The sequence below is a fragment of the Daktulosphaira vitifoliae genome, unplaced genomic scaffold (assembly GCF_025091365.1).
Source record: "Daktulosphaira vitifoliae isolate Bord-2020 unplaced genomic scaffold, ASM2509136v1 Scaffold_3, whole genome shotgun sequence".
Lineage (NCBI taxonomy): Eukaryota > Metazoa > Arthropoda > Insecta > Hemiptera > Phylloxeridae > Daktulosphaira > Daktulosphaira vitifoliae.
In genome coordinates, this window is record NW_026099574.1 from 37,110,626 (window position 1) to 37,130,847 (window position 20,222).

The window sequence follows — 20,222 nt, forward strand, 5'->3', positions numbered from 1 at the left end:
ATTCATCGAAAGTATATATCTGATATACTTCATTATTTATTTCAATATCTTCTGTACTTGGATTAATTTTTATTTGTAAATGTTTTTAGGCAATTAGAAGAACGAGGTAATATTACTAATACATCTGTTATACAATCAACATCTCAAAANATACATCTGTTATACAATCAACATCTCAAAAATCTAATACAAGTGTCCAAGAACGTACACCATTATTAAAACCAAACCCTAGAATCGTATAACTAAGAGATTTGTTTTAAGCCTTAAAATAACTGTGATATTAATTAAGGTATATTTTGTTAACATGCAGGTATTCTTTAATTTAATTTGACTCAAATATTTATTAACTCATTAGATTTTACGTAAATTCTAAATCTACAACAATTTGTTTTATATTTTGAAAATTGTATGATTATTGATACAATATCTTATTGTATTATTGATTTACATAATTGTTNCAACAATTTGTTTTATATTTTGAAAATTGTATGATTATTGATACAATAACTTATTGTATTATTGATTTACATAATTGTTATTGTTTTTTAAATTTAATTCTTATGCAATCGACTATGCCAAAAATGAAGAGATAAATATTATAATTGTCTTGTTTAACTGTAAAATTGTTATTTGTGTAGAATGTATAAGTTTTTATGACACATTAATGTGTGTATTTAAATGTTATTGATTTGATGGTATAATAACTATACTTTTATGTAAACTTCCTTTGTGTTTGTTTTATGTTTTAAATTGATTACTTTAGTAATACTACAAAATGTTGTTTTATTTATGTGTATACTTTTAGGGTGGTCATTATTTGTAGAGGTCAATTTTTTTTTTTTTTTAATTTGATGACGAATACCCCAAATTCTGTTTTATGTTTAGTTTGGTTGTGATAAGTTAACCTGTTCTCGTGCCTCAAAGAGGTTAAATTGTGACCAAATAGCAGTGTATTTTCATTAAATATGAATTTTACGCAAAAAACTTACTGAATCATTATTGTAGAGCTGTATGTTTACTAAACAAAAGTTCCTTATAAGTTTTATTATAAATTTAATGGTTTCACGTTTATTAAAAAAAAAAATTGTATAGTGTTTTGTATAAATAGAATAAAATAAAACTTGGATGTAATTATTATTAAAGTTAATTTTTTTTTTTAACATATATTTTCTGTGACGTGGATACTCTTTACGGTACTCTTGTAATACCAAAAAAAAAAAAATTATATAGTTACTTTAGTTATCTTAGTTAACTATTAACATTAAACTTGCCTTCAATTTATATTGTTATTGGTTTTCATTTTTTGTGAATTTCAAGTTCGACACTGTTTTTATTATTAATCTGTCCATCAAACAACGAGAAACAAGCTATTTTTTTCTCTCAAATACCATAAATGGTTAATCAATTTTTTAATAGACAATTCCGTCGCTTATTGTCGGATTTATGTACATTAATCAACTGATTTGATACATCCTTTGATCAATAAAACAACACTTTTTAGTGATATTATCTCCACTATTATCATTTCAAATTGTTTTTTTAATATGAATAATTTTAAACAATACATTCCTTTAAATATTCATTTAGCGAGATGGTAAGGTCATGGAGGTCGAAAGTGGATACTTCTAGGTGGTATCCTACTCAAAAAGTATTACCAATACCAACAATTCTTTATAATCTTCCCTAGGTTTATTTCAGTTTAAAGTATTTTTAAAAAATACTATAACTTCATCGACTTTATTTTACAATATTTTTTGATTCCTAGGTCACATTTTATTAGGTCTATCTCATTACAAACATTTTTAAAACGCTTAAAAATAGGAATTACGGTACCAGAAATTTTTATTAGTTTGACCTATGAAAAATATTTGACCTAGTCAAATTAGGAAAGATTTTAGAATCTCGATGTACGATTAAAAAATTTAAATTTAATTGATGGAACGCAGTTTTAAATTCGGTAGATAGGTAGCAACGAAAATTTTCACTTTTTTTGATTGGAGAGCAATTCATTGCGTATTCATTTACATATACATTGAATAACTCGGCATATCCTATCAATAAATATACTACATCCTTGTCACTATTCTTATATTTGTCCAAGGCTGATGCTTCATTATTTCTTTTCAAGCTCGTTTATTTTTCACCGATGTTATATTGGTTTATCCAATATACCATATTGGATACTTATATAATATAAGTATCCAATTAATCTTACTTTTTTAATTCTGGGTAAATTATGTTTTTGCTGTTGATGTACCCAATATTCTATCAATTTCATCACTAACTGTTGATTTTTCCTCATAAACATTTTGTGTCCCGGTAAAGAATCTAGATAAATCATGAATTTGGTCATAATCTGTAGAGTCATTTTCATTGGTGCAACTCATAATCGGAATTTTTTAAATATTCTGTGGCCATTTATTTTTTTACTTCGTTTTTAATCCAGGCAGTTTTAAATTGTGGATGGCAGACAGCAGCAGTAATTAAAAATTTGTTTATCAAAAAATCTGAAAACTTTATTTCTATACCTAAAAGAAAAGAGTAACACTGAAATATTAATATCAACGAAGTTTGTTTTTATTACACTACTCAGAATACCAAAATATAAATATTCAAAATAAAAAACTCAGCTCAGGAGGGACGTCGTGGCACAGTGGTGACGTGACATAGTTGGGTCAAGTATAATGATATCTGATTTGAATCCCCCCTGTGGGCAGGTAAAGGGTCAGATTTATAAAAAAAATATACCAAATGATAGGTAAAGACATCATGCATCTATAAAAAAAATTATATTGATTAGGTTTTTTTTGAAAAAGTTATGGCAGTTTTAAGTAAAAAAAATTGAAAAAATGTCAAAAATTAGCAAATAAAATTTGTAATTTTTTTTGGAGATTTTCCCCATTTATGGGGAACGAGGGAAATTTTTTCAATTTTTGAGGGTAATGTCTTTGACTAGATACGATTTGTGATCTTTTGACATATCGTTGAAATAATCGGTTCGGTGAGAGCTGAGAAAAATCAGTAACAGACAAATAAAAAATAAAAATAAAGCTAGGCCGTGCTGACTGGTTTAAACTCTACTTCTTAGTGGTTCACTAATTGAAGGAATTGGGGCTGACTAGTGTATCCAACGAGAGGACTCGAGAAGAACTAAAAACGACGAACTCGTTAAAAATATTAGTTAATTTATGTACTAATGTTGTGTCTACAAGGGGATACTACAGACGTACGACACGTTTTCGTGTTGTTTTCGCTTAAACAGGCCAATACACCATCCGATAAAAAAAAATGAAAACATACCAGATCACTTATCACGAGTCACCATGACCCACTGGCTACTGGTACGTGGCCACGTTTAAGCTCATTACAACAGACATCTTACTCAAATTAAAGACCCAATGTGAACAGTAGGACTTTTAATGAACCGTCTACTAGCAAAGAAACCAGACAGCTGATGCAGACCAAGAATTGCAAGACCAACTGGCAGCACTTATGAAAGGACCTAAAGTCTTAAATTTAAACTAAAGAAACGTAGTGGTATATTGGAAAAGTTTTAAATCAGTAATAGTCATTACATATATAGTTTTTTAACCATCAAATGACACCCTGAATAAATGTAATATTCACTTTTATCAAAACACCTTTCATTTTTTTAATTTTAATTTTTTATAAGATAGTTTAATATAAATGTTGCTGTTTAAAAAAATAAAGTTAAGACTCCTATAAGATATAAGGAATGATACTAAAAATGATTTTATAACAGATAATTGGAAATACATATTTAACTAACAAAAATTAAGAAAATAATTTTCAAAAATCTTATTATTTTAAGAGTCACTCAGTGTCTAGCTCAAAAAAAATATTCCAGCACTATTATGACGTAAGTGGTGTCATGTAATATATTACTTTATGCGTTTTTAATATACTGATTTCATTTTGCCTACTATCTGCCAAAACAAATAAAACATTACAATTTAAACATATGTATATTATTATAATATACATATTATGATTATATAGTAATGAGCGTGTATATTTTTATATCTTGGTGCTAATATTTTAATATGGGACTCGACTTATTTTATTTAACTTATTAATTGTCAAAAACTCAAATCATATCTGATAAATATTGTGATGGTGTCACGTTGCCATTACTGTGAGAATTTATTATAATAAAATACAGACAGCACGTCCACTTCTAGAGACTGATGAATTAACAATTAAATATTATTGCTAAATTGGCAAAATAATCCAAATTATTATAGAAACCCAAAGACCTGGCCATCTTGGTCAGTCGACTCCAGTGCCTTGTGTCATTCATCAGTGTCAGTACTCGGTTGTCGCTGCCCGACTTACTGCATTAAGTCAAGTCTTTGTTTTTCCTTTTTCAATTACCTACTCCCGTCCTCAACTTCGTCTGCACTACATACCTGGGTGTTATCCTTATTCCCTTCCCATAACAATGGCCTTTCGACACCCACACCTAACCCGGAGTGTCAGCTGAGCACAGTAACTGCTGTGTAATTACACGCACGTGAATAACCAGTCAGCAGACTCTACATCAGCGTCGTATACACATACTCATCATCTTCATCATCCTAGTCTTCTTTCCTTTTAATTGTTTTACGACGATATTACTAATACTAAAAATTCAAAAAAACTTTTTTCAACTCAAAATGAATTAAGAACGAAAAACAAAAAAGGTAATTTCAACAGGTGTGGTACCACGACTTTAAAAAACTTGGGCCAAACCGACGCGACAACTATATATCGTATATAATAATAGAAAAAAGTCAATTTAAAATAATTTAAAAAATTAGTCATTTTTCTTAATCTAGGGTAACAAAATAAGTCAAATTTTAAATTCAATGCAAGTTAGATTCATGTAACATTTATGGAAATCAACGGGACCTCATTACTATGGTAAATCCTTTAATGGTATTATAATATAAAAAAATCATCGTTATTTTATTTATACATAGTGTTCATTAAAATTATTTTCGAAAAATATGTTAATATATTTTTAAAAACTACTAAAGGAAGTTAGTAAACATTTATACATTCTTTTTAATCCAAAACTTTAATATTTATCCAAAGGTTCAATTGCCTTGCATTCTCCTACATTCTTCGCTGAAAATATTGAGGAATTTTCTTTTTGGTGTAAGAACCAAATTATTTTTTTATTATTTTTAATAAATGATGATTTTGATGACTTTTTAGCTTCAATGTGAAGCTGAGAAGGTATTAGTTTTACTATGATATGTTTTTTTTTTTGTGTCTATTACCATTTTTCCTCAGCTCTCACTGAACGGATTTCTTTCAACGATACGTCAAAAGATCACAAATCGTATCAAGTCAAAGACATTAGCCTTAATAACTGAAAAAATTTCCCTCGTTTTCCAAAAATGGGGGAAATCTCCAGAAAAATTACACATTTAAAAATCACCAATNTTCCAAAAATGGGGGAAATCTCCAGAAAAATTACAAATTTAAAAATCACCAATTTTCGAAATGTTTTCAATTTTTTTTTACTTAAAACTTCCATAACTTTTTCAAAAATGAACAAATCAATATCATTTTTTTTTATATAAATGCATGATGTCTTTACTTATCATTTTGTATATTTTTTTTATAAATTTAACCCTTTACCTGCCCACAGGGGGGATTTAGAATGACAACTTTTTCACAAAAAATTTCGGACTTTATTTTATCTTCACGGTAAAAATGGCTACCAAATGCTATTTTTGTGTGAAAATTTTTGATTTTGTATTTTACATTTTTAACTTTATTATGCTATAAATGTTTGAAAAATGTATGGATCAATACAATTTTTTCATGAGAAGTAGTATTTATATACATATTTCATTCGACATCCTGTTTTTTTAAATCGGACCATTTCCCTATATACAAAAGGGGTTCAAATCTAAAAAATACATGTAGAAAGTAGAACTTTTTCAACTTAACTTTTGAAAGTGTTCTGGAAAGTCTGAGACTTTTATATATATCTTAAATTAAAGGTAATGTAGTATACTTTATTATGGAAAAAAAAAATTTTGGACTTTATTTTGTCTTCACGAAGAAAATACACATCAAAGTTTTAACCAAATGCTATTTATGTGTGAAAACTCTCGATTTTATTTTTTACATTTTTAACTTTATAATGCTATTTTTAATATTTAAATAATAACTTATTGAAAAGTGGATGGATAAACATAATTTTTTTTATGAGAAATAATATTTTTTAATAATCCCTTTTCATTCGACATGCTTTATCTTAATCAGGATATAAATAAGGAAATAGCAGATCATGTAACTTTTGGAATAATCCACCATTTTTTTAAAAGTAAACACTATCTAAAGATTCGTATCGAAGAGTTTTTTTTTTATAGTGATTTTAATTGCTATCAGATATTATTATACTTGATCCAACTATGCCACGTCACCAATAAGCTGCGTTTTTTTTCATTTAACCTTTCAACGTACCATTTACAGCAAATAGTTAACCCTCAAACAAATTTTAATAGTATGGCTAGTTTCTTAAAATACACTACGATTAATTGTACTAATCATTGTGTACAATAATATAACTATTGATTCTAATATTTTAAATGTTTGACAATTTTGAAAATTTTTATTTTGTGAACAGTCTTTAGACGTTTGAAAAATACGTAGGAAAATTATCAAATAACATAATTTATTGATATAAAAATTTCAAATCTATATTTTTTTAGATTAATACAACTATTAGAATTTTTTTAACCTATTTGTGTAACAATGCATTTTTGGAACAATATAAACTTAAATTCATGNTTTTTTTAACCTATTTGTGTAACAATGCATTTTTGAAACAATATAAACTTAAATTCATGTATATAACTACGTCATTAAAATTTCTATAAATATTTTACTTTTATAAAATCAAATTTACACAGTAATATTATATTAAAAAAATTACAAACGGCAATTATAAATTATAAGCAATGTCAAAAATTAAAAGAGTTCAAAATTATTTTACTCTTAAAAATAAATTTTATAATAAATTTCCTCTTATAATATTAAAAAAACATGTATAAAAAAGTTATTTTATATGAGTTTTTCTTATATTGGCAATTTAGTCAAGTTATAAATATATCTTGTCAGCCCCAATCCGTCCAATTAGTGAACTACTAAAGGTGTACAGTTAAAATCCGTCAGCAGGGTCTAGCTCAAAAGTAGCAGACTTAAGGTTGGGTTTGCAGCCATTAGCACAGCTACCGTTTCACTATATCTACTAAAGAACAGNCTTTTCCTCAGCTCTCACTGAACGGATTTCTTTCAACGATACGTCAAAAGATCACAAATTGTATCAAGTCAAAGACATTAGCCTTAATAACTGAAAAAATTTCCCTCGTTTTCCAAAAATGGGGGAAATCTCCAGAAAAATTACAAATTTAAAAATCACCAATTTTCGAAATGTTTTCAATTTTTTTTTACTTAAAACTTCCATAACTTTTTCAAAAATGAACAAATCAATATCATTTTTTTTTATATAAATGCATGATGTCTTTACTTATCATTTTGTATATTTTTTTTATAAATTTAACCCTTTACCTGCCCACAGGGGGGATTTAGAATGACAACTTTTTCACAAAAAATTTCGGACTTTATTTTATCTTCACGGTAAAAATGGCTACCAAATGCTATTTTTGTGTGAAAATTTTTGATTTTGTATTTTACATTTTTAACTTTATTATGCTATAAATGTTTGAAAAATGTATGGATCAATACAATTTTTTCATGAGAAGTAGTATTTATATACATATTTCATTCGACATCCTGTTTTTTTAAATCGGACCATTTCCCTATATACAAAAGGGGTTCAAATCTAAAAAATACATGTAGAAAGTAGAACTTTTTCAACTTAACTTTTGAAAGTGTTCTGGAAAGTCTGAGACTTTTATATATATCTTAAATTAAAGGTAATGTAGTATACTTTATTATGGAAAAAAAAAATTTTGGACTTTATTTTGTCTTCACGAAGAAAATACACATCAAAGTTTTAACCAAATGCTATTTATGTGTGAAAACTCTCGATTTTATTTTTTACATTTTTAACTTTATAATGCTATTTTTAATATTTAAATAATAACTTATTGAAAAGTGGATGGATAAACATAATTTTTTTTATGAGAAATAATATTTTTTAATAATCCCTTTTCATTCGACATGCTTTATCTTAATCAGGATATAAATAAGGAAATAGCAGATCATGTAACTTTTGGAATAATCCACCATTTTTTTAAAAGTAAACACTATCTAAAGATTCGTATCGAAGAGTTTTTTTTTTATAGTGATTTTAATTGCTATCAGATATTATTATACTTGATCCAACTATGCCACGTCACCAATAAGCTGCGTTTTTTTTCATTTAACCTTTCAACGTACCATTTACAGCAAATAGTTAACCCTCAAACAAATTTTAATAGTATGGCTAGTTTCTTAAAATACACTACGATTAATTGTACTAATCATTGTGTACAATAATATAACTATTGATTCTAATATTTTAAATGTTTGACAATTTTGAAAATTTTTATTTTGTGAACAGTCTTTAGACGTTTGAAAAATACGTAGGAAAATTATCAAATAACATAATTTATTGATATAAAAATTTCAAATTCATATTTTTTTAAATTAATACTATTATTAGAATTTTTTTAACCTATTTGTGTAACAATGCATTTTTGAAACAATATAAACTTAAATTCATGTATATAACTACGTCATTAAAATTTCTATAAATATTTTACTTTTATAAAATCAAATTTACACAGTAATATTATATTAAAAAAATTACAAATCGCAATTATAAATTATAAGCAATTAAAAGAGTTCAATATTATTTTACTCTTAAAAATAATATTTTATAATAAATTTCGTCTTATAATATTAAAAAAACATGTCTAAAAAAGTTATTTTATATGAGTTTTTCTTATATTGGCAATTAAGTCAAGTTATAAATGTATATTGTGATTCTCAAAGTAAAAATTTTAAAAAATATCTTATTAACTCATTAAACCACATTCGTGTTCAAAATGGATGGAACTCAATTCAACAAACAGAAATTAAACTTGAGCACTTCACAATTAACACAATAAGCATCACAAGTGAAATTATCGATGAAAATAATTTTATACAAAAACTCTACTGTATAACTTGTTTCTTAAATTGTGAATTTACTAACCTAATGCAAACTTTTAATGTAATGTTAGGCCTTATTTTAAATAAGTGTGAAATGAATGTTTTAAACAATCAATTTACTGAATTGAAATATTGCACAAATCTTATTATTCATATTTTTAAATGTTCAGTAAATATGTTTAAAAAAATGTTGAAAACAGCAAAATATCTCGAAAAAATCGATCTACGAATTATAGACTCGCCTATTCTTAATATTAAAACTGTAGATTCTGAAATAAATTATTTTTACAAACACGCATTAGAGTTAAGGAATTACTCATTAGTTAATTTATCTAGTATTGATAGATGCGTCAATACTTTTGAAAATATAAAAAATTTCAATAAAAAAACTGAATTAGTGACAACAAATCTTTACAAAATTAGAAAAGTGTGTGGGACAGAATATAAAAGTTCTATTTTAATCAATTTAATGATGAAATATAATATCGATCAAATGGAAAAGCTGGTAGAGGATTCCTACGATTATATTAATGATGTTCATAAAGATCTTGAATTATATATTTTGGATAGAACTGAAAACTGTTACTCAAAACTAGGCTTTGAACAATTAAATGGAACAAATACGTTCAAGTAAGATTTATAGTTTATTACGTTTAGTTGTTTAAATTTCAGAATTTTATTTTGTTATTTAAATAGTAATATTATTAAGATATTAATTTAGAGCATTTAAGTATGTTTTTTGTTTGGTTCATACAGGTATATTCATTCCAACAGTAATATGTACCGCATTTATGAAGGCATTGAATTGTGTAATCATTTAATATCTTACGCTGGTTGGATGTCATGGAAACATATAGCTGTTGAAACTGAATCTACAAAAGGAATACCACTGTATTTTAAAGATATTGTACAAACGGTTGATAAGAATAATTATTATTTTATACGGTCATATCTTGCAATTATTTTAAGATGTCGCTATATTGAAATATTCAATAATTTTAATGTAATGTTGGGACATATAATTAATGTTTGTAAATATGAAAATAAAATTAATTGCGCGGTTAGGCTTTATGAAACACTTATGCTGTCAGATGATATGTTTAAAAAAATGTTCATTGCTCTGACTACTTTGAGATACTATGAAAAGGAAAAAAAATATCAACGTCAAGAATTATTAATACAGAAAGTGGTAGAGTTTTTTATTGATTATTTGAATGATGTTAGAAAAAAGTATTTTTCCTCAATTTTATTTATTAATGATGGACTTTATGAAGCTCAATCGTTTTTTGAAGACGTAGCTCACTTTCATTCTTTAGATTTACAGAGAAAATTAAACGAAGTAATTCAATTTGACATGAAATATTGCAAAATGATGAAATGTGAAACAGATATAATTACAACATTTGAACAATTGATTCAAACCAATGCATTAACAGAATATAGTTCTCTTCATGTTATGTGTGATTATTTGGAATCATTTTTTCTAAAGGTTGTGAAATATGATTATGAGTATTTAGGTTTCAATGATTTGCCTTGTAAACTTTGATTTTTTATTGAAGACTTAATAAAATATTCGATATATGTTATTATAAAATAATTAATTTTTCCTAAAAATATTTGTAATATGACAAAAAGTTTCGCTCTTCTTTTTTGTATATTTGTATATTATGGTAATATTTTACTTTGGTTGAGTCGATTTTGGGATGTATAACCTCCGTGCTTTATCAGTATTTCTGTGCTTGAAGGTCGGTGGATACTCGAAGACGTTATTCGTATTCTCTAATTATAAAAGTTGTAGGTATAAAAGTATAATATGAATAAATAATAATTTTAGCAACTAATTTTAGTATGAAACTGATATTCAATAATTTAATATTACAATTTATACAGAGAAATTATAAAAATAGTAAAGTAGTTGTATATTTCTTTACTTTTAACGTGTATAAAAATTTAAAGTGATAAATAAAAAATAAAATTAATTGTTTTTAAATTATTACTGATTTTGATTTTTAATATGTTAAAAATAATCAGTCCAAAATTTCATTTTTAAACTATTTTTTGGGGTCTTTTAAGTTGATGAACATTTTTGATAAAGTTTATAGTAAAAAAATAAAAAATGTTTTCATATTTTTTAGCTCAACTTGTAAGTTTGATATTGACATTAAATAGAAAGTTTTATGAGAATCAAAAATAGGTTACTTTTAGATTAATGCAGTCACGAAATTTTATAATTACTATTTACAGTATATTTATCAGAAAAGCTGAATATTTTTTTGCATTTTTATCGCAATGAAACACTTAAATAGAAATAATAGAAATCATTTCTAAATAACTTTTGGTGTTTAAATAGATTCTACAACTGAAATATCCAGAACTGAATTAATTTTAATGATTTACTTTAATTAAAAAAAATAATCAAAATGTTGTTAAAAAATTTACTTAATTGAGCGTTTAATGAAATATTATTATAATTGTAGAAATCCATTGATAATTTCAGGTGAAACTAACAATAATTTTAATATAGAATTAAAAAATTATAAATAAAATAGAATTAAAAAATTATAAATTACGAAGTAAAATTATTTAATTTTGTAATTGAAAATTTACTTTTAAAATAGTGAGAGCTAAGAAAATAAATGGCAACCCCAAAATAATTCACATAGTATTATTATTTTAATATGATTAAGAAATTTCTTCTAACTAGAGATGACTATAGTGATGGAGTCCATAATATTCATGGAAGTTATTTTGTCTAAATAAGATAAAAATCAATGGAGTTGAAAATTTATTCTAACTTAAAAAGAATTAAGAAAAAAATGCAAAAAATTAATAGCTACAGGCGAGTTTAAGCCTTAAGTCCAGAGGTCAAATTTTTTTTTTTCAAATTAAAGTACATTACATTAACTTTAGTTTAAGATATATATAAAAGTGTTAGACCTTCCGAAACATTTTCAAAAGTTAAGTTGAAAAATTTGTCATTTTAAATTCTCCCCTGTGGGCAGAAAAAAGGTCAAATTTACAAAAAAAAATACCATATGATAGATAAAGACATCAAGCATCTGCATAAAAAAGAATTGTATTAGTATGTTCATTTTTGAAAAAGTTATAGAATTTTTAAATAAAAAAAAATTGAAAAAATTAGCGATTTTTAAATTTGTAATTTTTTTGGAGGTTTCCCCCATTTACAGGGCACAAGAGAAATTTTTTCAATTTTGAAGGGTAATGTCTGCAAATAGATATGATTTGTGATCTTTTAACGTATTGTTGAAAGAAATCTGTTCGGTGAGAGCTGAGAAAAAGTGGTAACAGACACAAAAAAAAAATAAATAAACACATCATAGTAAAACCAATACCTTCTCAGCTTCGCATCAAAGCTAAAAATAATAAATTTCAAAGTAAAATTATATAATATCAAATCTAATTCGACAATATACTTTAAAAATATTAGAAATAAATGATTTTAATTGTTTGTATGGATAAAGCTTGTTAAGCTACTTGTTATTTGATTAAGGGTCTTTTTTTCAATTTTTGAGGGTAATATCTTCAACTAAATATGCATTGTAATCATTTGACGTCTTGTTGAAAAAAGTAGGTTAAGCGAAGGTTGGAAAAATAAATCGCAATTGTTTTTGGTCAAATAATAGATGTACAGGTGTAAATAACTATAATTTCATGCAGTCATATCTTGGTTTGGTATTTTTTCATAACATTGTTTTAATTTTTAGGAATTTTTTTTGTTTTATACCAAGAAAAAACACGTAACAAAAATAATGAAAAACGAGTTATAATTTAAATAGAACGGTTGTGATAGAGTATATTGAAAAAATAACAAACCACCCGATCAGGCGATCAGGTTGTTTTAGTAGGAACATTTATACACTACTAAATATATTTAGATAATAATATCTCTAATAAATACGAGTAAATCGTAATAGTATAAAATTAAAATACATTAAAACAAATACGAGCAACAGTAGTATGATTATTTTTTTCTGATAACTGTGCAATTAAATTTTTAATTTACTTAAAATTGTATTTGGCAATTTGGAAAATGACCTAGTGATACAAACAACAATAAGAAACTAAATTAAATAATACTAGGCTCTTAATAATTTTGTAAATAATTTTTATATCAAGTTTACTTGAGAAAAAATCCGAAAAGCTTCGTCTAAAATTAAAGGAAACAAAAAGAATAGAAAGAGAAAGAATAAAATAAGACGTATATAAAGAAATATTATTATGCCTACTACTTTTATAATTAGAGAATACGATTAACGTCTTCGAGTATCCACCGACCTTCAAGCACAGAAATACTGATAAAGCACGGAGGTTATACATCCCAAAATCGAATCAACCAAAGTAAAATATTACCATAATATACAAATATACAAAAAAGAAGAGCGAAACTTTTTGTCATATTACAAATATTTTTAGGAAAAATTAATTATTTTATAATAACATATATCGAATATTTTATTAAGTCTTCAATAAAAAATCAAAGTTTACAAGGCAAATCATTGAAACCTAAATACTCATAATCATATTTCACAACCTTTAGAAAAAATGATTCCAAATAATCACACATAACATGAAGAGAACTATATTCTGTTAATGCATTGGTTTGAATCAATTGTTCAAATGTTGTAATTATGTCTGTTTCATATTTCATAATTTCAGTATCAACGATACTCAAGCGAGCGTTTGATTGCTTATGAATAATGAATCGTTTAATCAAATCGCTTGGAACTCGTCAAATTATTCTTACCAGCGGTCAATCACATTTTGATGGGGCGGTCACAACAAAGACACCATATGACTGTATACGCAACAGATTAATATAATATTAATTAAAATGGGTCAAGTATAATGATATCTGATTTGAATCCCTCTTGTGGGTAGGTAAAGGGTCAGATTTATAAAAAAATATACCAAATGATAGGTAAAGACATCATGCATCTATAAAAAAAATTATATTGATTAGGTTTTTTTTGAAAAAGTTATGGCAGTTTTAAGTAAAAAAAATTGAAAAAATGTCAAAAATTAGCAAATAAAATTTGTAATTTTTTTTGGAAATTTCCCCCATTTATGGCGAACGAGGGAAATTTTTTCAATTTTTGAGGGTAATGTCTTTGACTAGATACGATTTGTGATCTTTTGACATTATGAAATTATAGTTATGTACACCTGTACATCTATTATTTGACCAAAAACAATGGCGATTTATTTTCCAACCTTCGCTTAACCTACTTTTTTCAACAATACGTCAAATGATTACAATTCATATTTAGTTGAAGATATTACCCTCAAAAATTGAAAAAAAAGACCTTTAATCAAATAACAAGTAGCTTAACGAGCTTTATCCTTACAAACAATTAAAATCATTTATTAGGTGTCGCGCTTTAGACATAACTTTGGCATCTGATCGCAGTTCGAACCACATGGCTGTACTGCACAAATTCTACCTTCATTTCCCTGTCCATATATATTAGGTAAAAAAAAAACAAATATACTTTACTAAAAATTATTATTAATTTTAAAAAAATTGACCTCTGGATTTGTCCTTAAGTGAAAATAATATACAAATATACAAAAAAGAAGATCGACAACTTTTTGACGTATGACAAATATTTTTAGGAAAAAATAATTATTTTATAATAACATATATCCAATATTTTATTAAGTCTTGAATAAAAAATCAATTTTTACAAGGCAAATCATTGAAACCGAAATAGTCATAATCTTTTTTCACGAACTTTAGAAAAAAATTATTTCATAATCTACAGTTTTAATATTTAGAATAGGCAAGTCTATAATTCGTAGGTCGATTTTATCGAGATATTTTACTGTTTTCAACATTTTTTGAAACATATTTACGACATTTAAAAATATCAATAATTTTCTCAGTACAATCAAGTCGTCATATTGTTTATTTAAATATTTAACTTTACACTTATTTAAAACAAAGTTTAAAATTACATAAAATGTTTGCATTACATCACTATATTCACATTTTAATAGAGAAGGTAGTATTGAGTTTTTATTTTTAATTAAATATTTCTTAGGACTCTATCTCTTGAAACGTTTCTACGTTTGATTTCTTTTTAATTTGTTTTTTACTAACTTTAAAGATGAAAATACAACACAAATTGTTCGACTAATCGATTTGTTCTGTTTTATTTTAACAAAGATGAATATATATATATATATATTAAACAGCTAACTACTATATCAGTCTTATGTTAGAAATTATTTAATTTGGGGTGAAGTTGAAGTATAACCCTCTGGATCACGGTTGGTAACGAGTAGTTACGAACACCGTTGCAAAAGGTTAAGGAGATTTTTACAAAAAGACAGTTATCTCAATCACGGTTGATAACACGGAGGTTATGATCACCGTTGAAGATGAACTGTATAATGTAAGTGATGGAATCTAACCCTTTGGATCACGGTTGGTAAAGCGTTTATTACGAGCACCTTTGCAAAGGATTAAAGAGGAATACTTAGGAAAAGCTAGTAATCTTGATCACGGTTGATAACACGATGGTTATGATCACCGTTGTTGATTATTACTAACTTTTAAAGAAAAGAATATATAATTTTGATCACGGTTGGTACCGCTTAGATATGAACACCGTTGAAATTTATATATGTAATAAGAGTTTAGATATAAATAAATATTAAGAAAACTTATTCAATGGAAAGATGAATGGATGAAGAGTATTTAGCACTTAACATTGCGATTACTAGTAAAACGACACATAGAAAAACTACTGAATTAACATTTAGAATTTTTAGAGTATAAATGTTCAAGTAGAGACGGTGTATTTTATGCTACCCGTCACCACCTGAGTAGTGTAGAACGATTGTCCATATATAATTTATTTTTTAAATACCCTCAAAAAAAAACAATGCGTATTCTAATCCCACTTCATTTCCGAGTTTTCGTTAAAACTGATATGTAACATAAAATAATCATTACGATAAATATAATAAAAAATAAAAAAAAAATAAATACATTAATTTATATTCTTTTGAATAAGGGTTGTCAAACAGCGCTGTCCAGCAACTGTCTTTCTTGACACTGTCAAACAATGCTAACACTGTAGCGTAACGCTACACTCTTACATTAACTGCGTGGTTACTCCAGAATTTAAGTAATAAATTTACTACTCAGAGTGATAAAAAAAGGAGAAAAATTTGGTAGGAAAAAGAAAAATGTTCATTAAACAAGGTGAAAGCGTCATAGGTAGATAGAGCATAATCTATCTACAAAATTCTATTTCGTGTAGCAACACTGTTTGTTTTCCATATCATGGAGAACATAACAATAACCATAAAGTGACTGTCAAATGACTGTACAGTTAAGATCCGTCAGCAGGGTCTAGTTCAAAAGTAGCAGACTTAAGGTTGGGTTTGCAGCCATCAGCACAGCTACCGTTTCACTATATCTACTAAAGAACAGTTAAACCCAAAAACTAGCCAGCATCCACACTAATTGTTAAAATGTAGTAAACGACCAGTAGTCAAACCATGACTTTTGTCGCACACACACACACTCACAATTTTAATAGCTCGATGGATATAAAGTGTCAGTTTTCGAATAGTTTTATTCTATTGACGAAACGTAATAAACACTCATTATATATGTTCACATAATTTTTACGTCAATCCCCTTTACTTTACATGTTTCCCATTCACCATATGTCATAAATAATACAACAATTGATTCTTATATATTTAATGTTTGACAATTTTAAAATTTTTTATTATATTGACACTCTTTAGACGTTTAAAAAGTATGTTGGAAATTATCAATTAAAATAATTTATTGAAATAAAAATTTCAAATTCATATTTTTTTAAATAAATACAATTTTTAAAATGTTTAACAATTTCTATGACAATGAATTTAAAAACAATTTGAACTTAAATTTCTATTTATATATCTACGTCATAAATATTTCTAAAAATATTTTACATTATAAAAAAAAATTTAGACAGTAATATAATTTTAAACAAATCACCAATTGCAGTTAAAATGTCTATAAAAAAATTATGTCGTTAATAAAGTATAAGCTATATAAAAAAGAATTTTAAATTATTTTATTCATAGATATATAATATAATAAAAATCGTCTTATAAAATTAAAAAAACATGTATAAAAAAGTTATTTTATATGAGTTTTTCTTATATTGGCAATTAAGTCAAGTTATAAATGTATATTGTGATTCTCAAGGTAAAAAATTTAAAAAATATCTTATCAACTCATTAAACCACATTCGTGTTCAAAATGGATGGGACTTAATTCAAGAAACAGAAATTAAACTTGAGCACTTCACAATTAACACCATAAGCATCACAAGTGAAATTATCGATGAAACTAACTTTATACAAAAACTCTACTTTATAACTTGTCTCTTAAATTGTGAATTTACTAATATATTGCAAACTTTCAATGCAATGTTAGGCCTTATTTTAAATAAGTGTGAAGTAACTGTTTTAAACAATCAATGTACTGAATTAAAATATTGCACAAATCTTATTATTAATATTTTTAAATGTTCAGTAAATATGTTTCAAAATATGTTGAAAACAGCAAAATATCTCGACAAAATTGATCTACGAATTATAGACTCGCATACTCTTAATATTAAAACTGTAGATTCTGAAATAAATTTTTTTTACACACACGCATTAGAGTTAATCAATGACTCATTAGTTAATTTATATAGTATTGAAAGATGGGTAAATATTTTTGAAAATATAAAAGATTTCAATAGAAAAGCTGAATTAGTGACAACAAATCTTTACAAAATTAGAAAAGTGTGTGGGACAGAATATAAAAGTTCTATTTTAATCAATTTAATTATGAAATATAATATCGATCAAATGGAAAAGCTGGTAGAGGATTCCTACGATTATATTAATGATATTCATAAAGATCTTGAATTATATATTTTGGATAGAACTGAAAACTGTTACTCAAAACTAGGCTTTGAACAATTAATTGGAACAAATACGTTCAAGTAAGATTTATAGTTTAGTACGTTTAGTTGCTTAATTTTATTTATTTATTTTTTAAAAGGTAAAATTTTTATGGTAATAATTTTGAGCTTTCATACATGATTTTATTTGCTATACAGGTATATTTATTTCAAAAGTAAGAAGTATTGCAATAAGGAAGGTATTGATTTGTGTAATCATTTTATATCTCACACTGGTTGGATGTCATGGGAACATATAGCTGTTGAAACTGAATCTACAAAAGGAATACCACTGTATTTTAAAGATATTTTACAAATGGTTGATATGAATAATTATAATTTCATGCAGTCATATCTTGCACTTATTTTAAGATGTCGCTATATTGAAATATTCAATAATTTTAATGTAATGTTGGGACATATAATTAATGCTTGTAAATATGAAAATAAAATTAATTGTGCAATTAAGCTTTATGAAACACTTATGTCATCCGATGATATGTTTATTAAAATGTTATTTGCTCTCATTACTTTGAGACACTACTCAAAAGATAAACAATATATACGCCAAGAATTATTAACAGAAAAAGTGATAGAGTTTTTTATTGATTTTCTTTATGATATTAGAAAAAAGTATTTTTCCACATTGTTATTTATTAATGATGGAATTTATGAAGCTCAATCGTTTCTTGAAGACGTAGATCACGTTTATACTTTAATTTTACAGAGGAAATTTTATGACGTAATTCAATATAACATGAAATATTGCAAAATTATGAAATGTGAAACAGATATAATTACAACATTTGAACAATTGATTCAAACCAATACCTTAACAGAATATAGTACTCTTCATGTTATGTGTGATTATTTAGAAACATTTTTTCTAAACGTTGTGAAAAATGATTATGAGTATTTAGGTTTCAATGATTTGCCTAGTAAACTTTGATTTTTTATTGAAGACTTAATAAAATATTGGATAAATGTTATTATAAAATAATTATTTTTTCCTAAAAATATTTGTAATACGACAAAAAGTTTTCTTTTTTGTATATTTGTATATTATGGTAATATTTTACTTTGGTTGAGCCGATTTTGGGACGTATAACTGTCGTGCTTTATCGGTAATTCTGTGCTTGATGTTCGGTGGATACCCTAAGACGTTAATCTTATTTTCTAATTCCAAAATTTGTAGTCATAATAATATTTTAGCTTCGTTGCGAAGCTGAAATATATTAGTTTTACTATGATTTTTATCACTATCAGATTAAATCTATACTTGACCTACCTATGCTGCGATCCCACTTTGCTAGGTTTTTTTTTATTTCTATTTTTTTTTTTTGTGTGTCTGTTACCATATATTCTCAACTATCACTGAACCAATTTCTTTCTGCGATAAGTCAAAAGATTACAAATCTATTAAAAGTAATTACCCTCAAAAATTGATAAAATAAATTATGATTTATTTTTATTATGATTGTTTTTAATTTTGCTTTTTTTTAATCAGACTTGTTCATTTTTAATTTTAGTGTTTTTGCACTATTGAGTGATACATTTGTATCATATACTTCATTAATAACAAATTCTTTGCAAATTGTAACTTTTAATTAAATCAGTGGTATGTATACTAGTTTTATGAATCGTGTTTTTCTGTTTCTATATCTATTAAAGAATTTTTTATTTTTTAAATTTTTTCTATACCCGTGTGTCTTTAAACCAACAACCTTCTATTGAATGAAAACGAACAGTAGTATATAAATAGCCGGTACGGGCCTTCAAAGGTGCCGACAATGACGTCATGTATTGTTCTTGAGGAACAATGGGTGCACAGGTGAGATGCAGTCCGCCCTGGAGACGTCACACCTAACCTACCATAACCCCCCTGACCCCGACGCCTGTTGGGAACTGTATCCAGGTGAAATCAAGTGCAGTTTCTGACGTTATCCCCCTAGCTGACGTTACACTTGATCTTTGACCTAAGGTAAGCCCTATGTTGGGCCATAGCTGATGACACACCCAAACTTTGATATAAGGTATGCCCTATGACGTCACGCCCAA

The 20,222-nt window shown here is 26.0% G+C and overlaps 1 protein-coding gene across 4 annotated transcripts in view; it reads left to right on the forward strand.

Annotated features, from left to right (window-relative positions):
- LOC126901517 (uncharacterized) overlaps nt 1-20,222 on the forward strand; it is a 42,472-nt gene extending 22,250 nt beyond the window's left edge. The window contains exons 1-3 of one of the 4 annotated variants that reach the window (XM_050678004.1): nt 8,920-9,020; nt 17,417-18,206; nt 18,324-20,203. In XM_050678004.1, the coding sequence (XP_050533961.1) occupies nt 8,939-9,020; nt 17,417-18,206; nt 18,324-19,113 (1,662 nt within the window). In that variant the 5' untranslated portion in view covers nt 8,920-8,938 and the 3' untranslated portion in view covers nt 19,114-20,203. Of the gene's footprint in view, nt 1-8,919; nt 9,811-9,936; nt 11,172-17,416; nt 18,207-18,323 lie in introns of those variants that run through there. The other 3 variants (XM_050678005.1, XM_050678003.1, XM_050678006.1) reach the window with 3 other exon arrangements.